General features: G+C 31.5%; 1 protein-coding gene across 8 annotated transcripts in view; it reads left to right on the top strand.

The window, feature by feature from the left end:
* LOC150099873 (protein hu-li tai shao-like) overlaps positions 1-12,718 on the top strand; it is a 542,656-nt gene that overhangs the window by 251,372 nt on the left and 278,566 nt on the right. For 7 of the 8 annotated variants that reach the window (XM_090404245.1, XM_090404248.1, XM_090404252.1 and 4 more), the window contains exons 11-12: positions 9,104-9,139; positions 9,665-9,775. In XM_090404245.1, coding sequence (XP_090260371.1) covers positions 9,104-9,139; positions 9,665-9,775 — 147 coding nt within the window. The remainder of the gene's footprint in view (positions 1-9,103; positions 9,140-9,664; positions 9,776-12,718) is intronic. The other variant, XM_090404250.1, reaches the window with a different exon arrangement.

Below are 12,718 nucleotides of genomic sequence, written 5' to 3'. Positions count from 1 at the left end.
ATCTATGGCTTTCAGCTTCTATTTTGATTGGAAAACACACGCATGCATTTATTGTTCCCTTTCCCCTAAAGCCCTGTCCAATCTTGTTCATTTAAATTTCTTAACAAAGAAAACATTGAAAGATCAAGATACCATCATAGATGCATCCAAGTGTACTTTCAATCTTTCTTTCTTTCCTCTTACCTGCTTTAAAATAAGAAAGGGAGTAGGGATAGGAAAGTAGTCATTACACAAGATGCTGCTTATAAACAAAAGAAAGAATTAACATGTATCATGAACAGTTATTCTAAGATTTCAGAAAAACTATTAATTGGAAATCAAGTGATTTGTATTCTGTATTATTTAACTAAGGCATATGTTTTTATTATTATTGTATATAGAAAGAGGAAATTGAAAACATAGATAAGCTTTTTTTATGTAAATTCACTATATAACTTATACCAATTCAGAATCATCACTGCTATGCTGGATAGAATGGGAAGGGTGGTTTATAGTGTAGAAGTTTAGATTTTATTTAAACTGACAAAATATCTCCCTTTCTGATAGTGAAATAATAGAGTAAAAAATAGTTTTAATGGTTCTTTAAATAGACAGAAAATAAATATTTAAATTTTTTAATGCCCTACCCATGAAAGTAAGCCCATAGTATCCATGTTTTGTTAATTACTGATGAAAAATATGTAAAAAGTAACGCACTTTAATAATTAATTGTCAATTTCATACAGCACTTGTATATCTCTTCATATTGGAACAGAACATAGATAAAAGCAGTATTTTCAAAGTGACTTCTGAATTAACAACTAGCAACTTATTTTAATTCTAACATGAGACAGATTTTGAATGTAGGAATGAGATATCAGATGCATGGCTCATTGTTACAAGATATTACATGGCTTGTCTCATAGCCTAGCCAGCAAAGGTTGGTCGATTGGTAGAGCCTCTGCTACTAATGGCTCACGCAAAAAATTAAGCAAGTTTGAGCATGGTCAGTAGTTGGACGGGGTTCAATGCCGTTGGCACACTCTCCCTCGATGAGTCTTTGGACTCCCTGGGGGTGTCACATAATAATTCTTTATGTATGCTGCCCTGAGTTGATTAAGATTAGACTTTGGTTTTTATTACATTGGATCGGACATCATATTAACCTGCTTGCCTTCCTGAATTTATGTGCATAATTATGAAATTCTATGTACAGCAGTTTAGTGAGTTGCCGATTAACTTGTTTTTCATTGTTGGCATGAAAAGCTAGCTTAGATTTTCATGCCAACAATGAAAAACAAGTTAATCAGCAGCTCACTAAACTGCTGTACATAAAATTTCATAGGTTTTGATGATCTTAACATAATGAATACTTGTTATAGCAGTCAAAAGACAACTTTTAAGTTATGTTATTGTAGGATTTTTGCTATTTTGTCTGTAATATTTCTAATATGAGGTAAGGAAGCTGTGCCTTTTGTAGTCTTGAAATATGAGCTGGATAATTCTGATATCATAACCATTTTTTTTAGAAGAATGTGTTTAATATATATTATTTTTTTTATTTACTTTTTTTTTTTTTTTTATCACCACTGGATATTGTAATAGCTCTCTTTGAGAGTTCTGATGATGAGAGATTCTGACCATTATCCCATCCCTGTAGTGGTTCTCAGTAGGATCTGCAAAATACTCCTCTACAGCTGCAATCACCTCTTGATTCGAAGAAAAACGCTGACTGGCTTCTGTGCTAGATAGTGGTGCCAATTAGCATGATGGCTATGACATCAGAACTATCAATAGCATCTTGAATGAACCAGCTTATGCTTCAAGACAATAACCAGACTACAAAGGTGCAGTTTCCTTACCTTACATCAAAAATGTTGCAGACAAAATAGCAAAAAACTTACAACAATAGAACTTAAAAGCTGCCTTTTGATTGCTATGAAAATTATCCATAAGATTGCCAAAAGAATCTGATCAGTAAGATCTGCAAAATACTACTCTACAACTGCAATCACCTCTTGATTCGAAGAAAAGCGCTGACCAGCTTCTGTGCTAGATAGTGGTGCCAATTAGCACCACTATCTAGCACAGGTAGCTTGATAGATACCAAGAAATTATATACTTAGTGTAATCCTTCATCCAAGTATAAGCAAACAAAGCTTGTTCCTGAAATATAATCAGGACTAGGGCAAATAATATATGAGGGTGGTCTGAAAAGTTCTTGGCCTAACAAGGAAAAAACGAATTTATAATTTCAAAATTATTTTTATTTTTCCTTAAGACTAATTTATTACACTACATTTATTTCAGTGCCATTATTCCATCCCTGTAGTGGTTCTCAGTAAGATCTGCAAAATTCCCCTCTATAGCTGCAATAACCTTTTGATTCGAAGAAAAACGCTGACCAACGAGGAAGAGTTTTAGTTTTGGGAAGAGATAGAAGTCAGAGGGAGCCAAATCTGGTGAATAGGGTGGATGTTCCAACAATTCATAGTGCAGATCCCTTAATTTTCCCATTACCAAAACACCTTTGTGGGCAGGTGCATTGTCCTGATGAAAGATGATTTTTTTTTCTTTTGCAAACAGTCTTTTCTTTTTCATCTAGCCTGGTTAAAAGATCAGAATAATATTCACCCGTTATTGTTTTACCCTTTTCAAGATAACAAAATGCCTTTAGCATCCCAAAACACCGATTCCATAACCTTTCCTGCTGATGGAACCAACTTAGTCTTCTTTGGCACTGAATAACCAGCTTTTGACTGCTGTTTGGATTTTGGTGTGTAATGGTGAATTCAAGTCTCATCCATAGTAATAAATCGACACACAAAATCTGTTTTATTCTTGTTAAAATGCTCCGAGCACTGTTCAGAGATTTTCATGCGAGTGCATTTTTGATCTGCTGTGAGCAAGTGTGGCACCCATCTTGCGCAAAGCTTTTTCATTTGCAATTATTCATGCAAAATATATCCTATACATTCTTTTGAAATGCTACAGTCTCAGCAATTTCATGCACTTTGACTCACCAGTCATCCAATACCATATCGTGCACTTGATCAATGATTTCTAGTGTTAACACTTTTTGGACGTCCTTCACGTGGATCATCTTCAAGGCTGGAATGGCCATGTTTAAACTCGGCAGCCCATTTCTTAATTCGAAAATGAAGAAGAGTGCCCATAAACTTTTATGAACTTCAAATGCATTTCTTTTGCTGTTAAACCTTCTTTTACAAAGAATTTTATAACCGCACAATACTCAATTTTATACATTTCAAGGGATAAAGATGACACTTCTGCTTCAGATAACTGCATAAAACAAACACTACTTGATAGAATGACTTGCAATTTCACATGGATACTTATGACAGATGTACCAACTTAGAAAAAAAAAATCTTGCCTATAGTGTTGCCATTTATGGTTGAGGCCGAGAACCTTTCAGACTATACTCGTAAGCTGTAATGTTTGTTGGGCAGACAGGTTGGTCTGGAGAAATCCATCAAAAGGAGCATAGAGATGTGGAGAAAAAAAATAGGTGCATAAATCTAGACTAACTTTTCTCACCACTAGCGAAAAACATAAAGTTAATTGGCAGCTCACTAAACTGCTGTACATAATATTTAATAATTATGTATATAGATTTAAGGAAGGAAGAGTTGATTTGACAGCTGACCCATTATGATAAAAACAATGTATATTCTTAACGATTTCAGCTATGAGATGAGGTGTGCAATATCTTGTAACAATGAACCAAGTGTGTAATATCTTGTTCCTATATTCAACATCTGTTTTGCATGTTAAATGAATTTAAAAAATGACAGTTGTTAATTCAGAAGTCTCTTTGTAAATATTGCTTTTTGTTTGTGTTCTGTCTCAATCTTAAGTACGCTATTGTGCTGTAAGAAACTAGTAATTCATTTTTAAAGTGCTTTACTCTTTACCTGGTTTTGCCATTAATAACAACATGGATACAATGAGTAACAAAAATTTAACTTTGGCATAGATTGTGAATGTGACAGTTTTTGCAAATATCAATAGTCTGAATAATCTTAATTACAGAAAATTTTAAATCAAGATTCTTTAGGTTATTAAAGTATGAAAGTACATCTAATTTAGCAAAAATATATTAGCAATATACAAATATAAATTGACCAGATTTATGTGTAAAATTATGGGACAGTTGTTTATTTTGAGTTTTGGTAAATGGATGCCTGTGATATAAATGCAATGAAATCAAATTTTTATATTTCTAATATATATTGGTAATTACCACAGTATATACTTTTATATGCAACACTGTCATTTTATTAGAAACATTTATGTACTTTACCTGTTTTCCATATGTTATGCAAAACAGGTAACGTATCTGATTATCTGATTTCTAAATTCTTATTTTTCAGTTGCCTTTTTTGAGTTATACCTGCAAAATTAAATTTTTGTCGGTTATAAATCTTGATACATTGATTATGATTATCAAGTTTATATTGATTATAAATCTAAAGGTTTAACCATTCAAATTAGTGGATATTATATTTATCTTGGTTAACTGCTGCTTATTCAGGAATTGTGATGTAGACAGAGATGGAATCAGTTCAATGTTTTTTATATATTCATAGGGGGAAAATGGTGATCAGATGGTTCCTGTTTTGGACTCAAAACAAAGTGAATATTTGATAGAAATGTGTTAAAATGCAGATGTATACTTGCACTTTTCTCAAATTACGAAATTTTTAGTATTCATGATTAATAGGTGACTTGAATCAAGAAGTAAAATAAATTTAGCAGCTAAAGAGAAGTTAGCTGTCATCATAGTCAACTATAACAGGTAACACTAACAAACTCGCTCAGTATAACAGTTTGAGAGTACTAAAAAGTCCCAACTGTGAGGTTCCACGAGCACATTGCTATTCTAAAGAAAATTCTATAACAAATTATTCCTGTAGTTGCTATGATTTTTCTCTCTATAAGTGAAACAACTGTAGAAATGCATAACATTAAAATTTTGCTGTGTGTATGTTCTTGGTTGCAAATTTTATTACAACTATAGAATTTTGGGGCAAAAAAAAATCAAATTAGTATAGCATGATAATGATTATGGACCAAAGCAGGACTTTTAGTTCTTTAAATTGAATCTAGAGAAAGTGAAAAAGTGTTTTTACTCTTTTCAAAAGGACTTTAGTTGTATGCCAATCCAGTCACATTTCTTTTTTGTACTGTTAATCTGCTCATACAGATAAGTTCTTTCAAGTAGTTCTCCACTATCACCTATCCTAAAAATTAAATAGGAGCAAAAATCCTTTCAAATCCAGTCAGCATAATTCTCTCTCCCAAAGCTGATTTTTTTTTAATCAAAAACCTTAAGCATGTTTGTTAATCAGCAAAAAAAAAAAAAAAAAAAAAAAATCAGCTAACGCCTTTTTATTCCCGTATATAGGGAGTAGGCGAGGCCGTTTTTAGCCCTATCTAACTTAATCTTTAACCCAAAAAGTTAATCTTCTCAACCATCATTAGAAAAAAAAAAACATTCTCTTAAACAAACATTACAATATATAATAAACTATTTTAGCACTGAAACATCTTTAAACAAAAGAAAATATCTTAGAAACATTTATTTTGAAAGAAATGTTATATAGAATAAACAAAACATACCAGAGAGAATGATACTTGTGTGCACCTTCATCATTTCCCTACTACTATCTAAATAGGATTAATGTATATAGAACCATATATTCCAGCCTTTTTTTTTTCTATTTAAAAAAAAAAAAAAATCTGATATAAAACACATTCTGATGTATTATTATTAGAAATGTGGTCTCTACGACTACCAACTCAACTTATTTAAGTTGAGTCTTTCATTTTGTAGCAGAACTGTTTTCAATTCAGTATATCGGCATCATGTTTTTTTATGTAGTTTAGCCAAAAAAAAAAAAAAATTCACAATTTACCTTCACTTGAAATGAGCACAATATTTAAAAAAAATTATATCAACAAAAAAAAAATAAAAATAATAGCACCCACTTTCGAACCAATTAAAATTCCTTCTTTTTGTTTGCTATATTAATAGATAATTATTTTTTTATATATCTCCTACCTGCAGAAAGGTTGTAAATGTATAGTACATTAGTGCTGTGTATATATATATATATATATATATAAAATAACATATCCTTGGAACTTTTTTCAAGCCACTTTAGGCCTGTAATAAGCAGGGTGGCAGTTTTACATCAGATGATGAAATTCTTCACCCACCTAAAAACAATCGCAAACATCCACACTCTTGGTAGGATTTGAATCTACAACCTGTTGTTTGGAAAGTAGATCCAATAACCAATCAGATCTTTATGGAAGATCAGAGTAAAGTGTAATGTTAATTTCTATTAATAATCCAATCAGATCTTTGAGCCATGATATTCATTAGACCAGATAATCCATTGAAATTTAGAAATAAATCAAGTAAATTTTTTCCAGGTTTGCACATTTTTCAAGTGCATCATGTATTTAAAATTTACAGCATAACCACAAGCATTAAAATATATCCACAATTTGAATAAACATGACTGCATATCTCTCTCGATATTTTACTTATGACTATATGAGATAAAATAGTCATAGGTAAAAAATATCTGTATAACTTAGTTTAAGTCTCAGTTAGCATGTTAATTCTACTTTTCTTATTATGCTTTATATTATAATTCATGTAGCTTGTTATTTTCAGAGAAAATCATTTCAAATTGACAGAAAGCCCTGGAATAATTTTAATATATATGTTCTGCTTTATTCCAGCACTCATTACCATCTATAATTCAGCAAATAACTTTTCCTTGTGTGGTGATAAAGCAGTTTAATTGAAATAATATTGATGTAATTAGTTGCTGTATTTTATTTTACTGAGGTTATAAAGTGGTTGCATCACATTTGGTAGCATTAATGTGTTTTGACTGGAAACTCCTTTCTTCACATCCTGGACCTTAACTTCTTATGAATGAGTTGACCATCCTTAGCTATAGGTAGCAGGGTTTCCCTCCCAGAAACTTGGTTTCCTGCAAAACACAAACCATCTTATATCTCCACATTCACAGTAGAATATGGAGATATGATTAACCACTCTGTCATAAAATGTTTGGTTTATAAAACAAGATGTACTCGTATGTGGCAGGGCTTTGGTTCTTCACTCTCATTCTGTCTTTCTGACAGAATGAGAATGAAATAGGTAAATGGAAACTATCCTTTGTAATTATAAAATACTAAAATCTATTGTCTATTATTATGAATAAAAGCACAGATTAATTATTTTTTGGCAATTCATAATTATTGAATTGATTATTTATATATATGTGTGTGTAGAAAAAAGCTGTAGAGTGTTAAGTGTTACGGATATTTTGTGGAATACGTCAGAGAAATTAAGCAAAAATGTCAAAGTTTTTCTATAAAAAAATAAAATAAAATAATTTTTAATTTTAGCACCTTTTTAACATGCCATATATCATGTTTTTGGAAATGAAGAATGAGATAACAGATAACAAACTTGATACTTAACCTGAAACCATCAAAAAATAGCAAGCTTCTTTGTAGTGGGCAACTCCAATTCCAAACTGAGTTTTTTTTTTTCTATACTGGTTCTTAAATATAGAGAAAATAAAAAAAAAAATTAATAATTGGGGAAGCAATGAATGGTGACAAAAGTTTAGAAAACTGTAATGAACCTTCAATTCAAAAATAAGAAAAATAAAACTCATAAGATAAACTAAGTTGAAGTACATTTGCAGTAGGTTGTTCTTCACAGTAGGAAATTATTCTATGACTGCAGCACAATATTAATTTATTGCCATTTAAGTTAAGGTAGTCTCACTATATATTTAGAAGGAATCTTCTGAAATTTTAGAGAACATTTTGATATACTATATGTATGAAATTGGAGGAACTCAACCAATGTAAATATTAAAATAAAATATTTTTTGGCCTTGTTAACCAAGTGGATAATGCTTCTACTCTCCATCCAGTAGTCAATGGATTCAGATCCTGTTGTGATAGTGAATTTTCATGAATGTCTTTAGCTGGAAGATAAATTTCTTTGCTGAGCAGTAGACCACCACATTGTTCACCTTATAATCCTTAGCTCACCTATGGTATTAATTGCTATAAGATTTCTAACCTTTCATGGGTAGAACACATACATACATAAAAAATAAAAAAATTGCAGTATATATTTATGATCTGACTGCGATTTTGCTCATAATTGTCATCAGAAATTTTGTTAGTACATGCTATATGCAAAAGTGCTGGTTGCAAATAACATTGTAATTTGCATGGTTATGAAAAAATGAACCTGTACCATTACTCTTCAAGATACCAAGTAGACAAGAGGACACAAGATTGTGAAAGCCTCCAGCCAGCACTTTTATTTTGTCATTATGAAATCAGTGATTGTGACTCTTCATATGGAATAGGAACTTTATCAGAAGTGTTCTGGAAGATTGAGACATCACTTACTAGCATCCACAAATTGTGAGCTCCATATATAAGCGATGTCACATCGTGATTGACAGTTTCATTCATACACTACATAATGGGAGTTAATTTTTTTAAATTTATTTTATATTTATAATATGAATTCTGCTTACAAATGGTTGTGAATCTACTTACATTTAGTACTCGGGATGAAATAATCAACTTGGCCTATAGAACATTCTTCTGTTCTATAGGCCAAGTATAGTGCTTTTTTTTCACAATTCTGGCATCTACCATCTAAAGAATTCTGCAAACATCCATACCACAGCAAGATTCAAATCTTTCCATTGTTTAATATTGGTTTATTTCTTAATAAACTTTGTAATTAAGTAGTAGTATTGTCTTAGTTTTTTTTTTTTTTTCCCATCTGTATTCAAAAATTGATATCAGAAAAAAAAAAATCAATTCGTAATCTATAAATGGGGTTTACCCGTTATACCAGAAGCTTGTTACTTTTTTTTGTTGAAAAATTAGATTTCTTTTAAAAATAAGAACTAAACATTGCTTAAAATAAAAACATAGATCCTCCTAACCTGCTCTTGTTTATTTTCATTTTATTTATTTATTATTTTTTTTTTTTTTTGTATGCTATGTTTGAATTTTTTTTCTTTTTTTCTACAGTGGGTAGGAGTGGCATGTAATGGGGAGAGTGAATCTGTAAGCTTTTTTTTGTTTTGTTTTATTGTTATAAAATTTATTTTCCTTTTTTTAAAAAAAAAATCATTTAAATTCTTGTAATTAAAATCATAACACCTGCATTTTATAGTTGAGCTTTAAATAACAATAATATTAATTTCAATAAAATTTTCAAATTTAGTTCTTTCATCTGTTAGACATTTTTAAAGTTATATTTTGTAATTTGATTAAAGAAGTGGAAATTATTGGATAACTTTTAAATAAATAGCAGTTGTATTCATACACTTTCGATTCTAAACTTGTGAATTCTTTCTTGTGAATATATCATTGTTATGTAAATTAGCATGACTGTGTATCACAGAAAACAGCTTACTTTCATAATGCATGGCTAAATATGTTTATATCCTGGCCTCCTTAATGCTGCTGTTTCAGTAGTCTCATTATCATATGGTTGAGGCTTTTTATGATTTTTATTTGTTTTATTTATTTTTATTTATTTTTTGCTTTAAAACTTATGACAGTACCTTCCCCCTTTCTTTTCTACAGTGGGTTCAGGAGGGCTCTCCATCTCATGGCACTTCTATCAAAATTCAGACTCCTTACCAGTTTGTGCCGAAAACTACCGATCCCAATGAATTTAAACGCAAACAAAAAGAGGTCAGTGCTTGTTTATATTCCTTAATGAATAAAAATATCTGTTAAGAACTTATAATTTTAGATTTCAGCTTAATAGCTTTATACTGCTAATTATTGAATTTGGCAAATGTTAATGCACTAAGTGGTTTTGTAGCGGACTACAAATTTGTAAATTATATTTGAACTTGCAGATATCTTTAGAAAATTGGTATGCTGTTATCATATCTCCTAAAATGTTTTAGATTTTTAAATAATAGAAATTTTCTATTAATATTTCATTATAGAATTCTTCTACTGTATGATATGATAATACAGTGGTAAAATTTATTATTATAGAAATACAAAATTAACTGATTGCAGACTGACTAGTTCTGATCACAATTTACTCTAAAAAATTGGATGGGTTTTTTAACCAGATTGATTACAATATAATTACAGTTGTAGAAAGAAGCTGGACCACTGATTCCATAGATATTATATCCTGACTGATTTAAATAAAAACTGAGCGATTTATTATCAACAGACTCCATGGAGTTGAGACATCTTGGGAGGTCCCACTGTCTCTGCACTCACCATTTTTTCAGGCAATGCATTCCAGTCACTGACTACTCTCCATGCAAAAAAAAATTACTCATCACCTCCCTTTTCACACCTGCTTTATACAGGTTCCATGGATGACATCTTGTTCTCCCTGTCTCCAGATAGTCTATGAAAAATTAATCCACATTAATCTGGTAATTAACCCTTACCAACTTATACTCTTCAGTCACATCTCCTCTCTTCCTTCTATCCACTAACTCTGTAATTTGCATGCTTTCAATCTGTCCTCATATTCAACATTCTAGAGGTCAGAGAAAGGATACCTTAGATACCAGCCAAACTAAATCTAAAAACCTGTCAGTGACCTAGAAAATTCATACAAAATAAGTTTAGGGAGAAGTATAAAATCCTCTGTAAAATAACTGAAGAAATGTAATTGCTTTGATATTTTGGTTGGTAAAAGCCACTGCTTATTAACTGGAAAGGCTACTGGTTCAGATCCATTAAGTGTGTGAACATTGAAAGTCTGCTCAGAATGCACTTACATGTATTCTTTGATTTATAAGACTTTTTGAAATAAGTAATAATAATCTACCTTGGCTTACTAAAGTAATATCTGATTTCATTTCACTAAAAGAATAGTTATATAAAAACTTAAAGAAACTCTTTGTCATATACTGAACATGCAGAAAATTACAGAAAAATAATTCATATCTGCGATCTCCAGTCTTTGGTCAAGTGTTTTTTTAAAACTGGTCTGAACACTGTTTTGTATACAGCTAATTTAGTGTTCCGACTAATTTCTATCTTATTCCATATGAATTTATTCAATTGACTTCCTACCATACCAGCTTTGTCAATTCTGTTGTCTATTTCCATATTTAATTTACCATCTTCACTAAAAATCGTGCCCAAGTAGCTGAAATGTTTTACTTGTTCCACAGGTTCCCCGATCACAACAGAGATGACATTTTCAACAATTCTACCTATTTTCAATGTCTTTGTCTTTTTAATGCTGCCCTTCATACCGTATCTATTACAACAGTTATTCAATTTAGTCAGGGAATCTTGCAAACTAATAGCGGATTTATTTAGAAGTATAACATTGTCCATGTAAAGCAAAGAGCTGACATTAACATCTCCAATTCTGATATGTTTAATACCACTTTCCTTCATAATGTGATCCATATAGATAATGAATAACAGAGGGGATAATGTACATCCTTGTCTCACACCAGATTTAACATTAAACTATCTTCCTGTACTTCAATTCTAACTGTTGACTTACAACTCAAATATAGACTAAGTATTGCTTGATATAATGCCCATTGACACCATATAACTGTAGCGTATTGAATAGCTTCTCTCTTGGCACCTTGTCATATGCCTTTTCCAAATCGACAAAACTTAAATACAGATCTCTGTTATATTCCCATGATTTCTCGACTATTTGTTGTAAAGTGAAGATCTGATCCTGACAGCCTCTATTTGGCCTGAATCCAGCTTGTTCTTCACCAAGCTTTTCTTCCACAATTCTTCTCAACCGTTTCTCAAGTATACTTGCATAGATCTTCCCAGGAACACTCAGTAGGGAAATACCTCTGTAATTCTCACATTCAGTTTTATTTCCCTTTTTATATATGGGTACTATGAGAGCTCTACTCCAATCATAGTGAATTCTTCCCTCTGTCCAGGCTTTCTGAACTATGCAGTGCAGCCACTGTAAGACCTTTATACCACCATACTTCAGCATTTCTGGTCGAATATCATCTACTCCTGCTGCCTTTCCACATTTCAAGCCTTTGATGGCTTCAAGTATGGATATGTATTCCTGACGGCATGCCTGGTCAGTGTTTTTTACCACTGTGCTGTCATCACTGCTTGTTTCATTTAGCAGTTTTTCAAAGTGATTACTCCATACTTCAAGGATATCTTTTTCTCCTGTTTTCATGTCACCTTTATCATCTCTAACTCCTTTTACAGCACTCTTTCCTCCATTCCTAAGCTTCTTCAGCAACCTCCAGAATATTTTGCCACCTTCTTGATATTTATTTTCTATGTTCTTGCCAAAGTCCTCCTGTGACTTTTTTAGCTAGTTTTACACAGTGTTTAGCATTCTTACATTTGTCTCTGTATTCTCTAAGAGCAAGAGCTGACTTATTTGCCAGGAACTTTTGATATGCTTTCTTCTTTTCCTTCACTGCCTCTTTAACTTCCTGTGTTCACCATGGAGTTCTGATTTTTCTATCCTTGCAGACTACTTCACCACATTCCTCTCTGGCTGAATCAGTCAAGGTTTTCATTCATGGCTTGCCACTGAATCTCAAAAGGTTTGGTTCCTGTTCTCATCAAACTTTCATTTTTTCTTCAATAATCTTTGTGTATTTTAGCCTAGAGTTCACATCTAAGATCTGCTCGACTTTT

The sequence above is a fragment of the Typopeltis vanoorti genome, chromosome 14, assembly GCF_054136105.1.
Source record: "Typopeltis vanoorti isolate ZY-2024b chromosome 14, IOZ_Tvanoo_1.0, whole genome shotgun sequence".
NCBI classification, from domain to species: domain Eukaryota; kingdom Metazoa; phylum Arthropoda; class Arachnida; order Uropygi; family Thelyphonidae; genus Typopeltis; species Typopeltis vanoorti.
The sequence above is the reverse complement of the archived record's forward strand: the minus strand, read 5'-3'. Positions and strand labels throughout refer to the sequence as shown.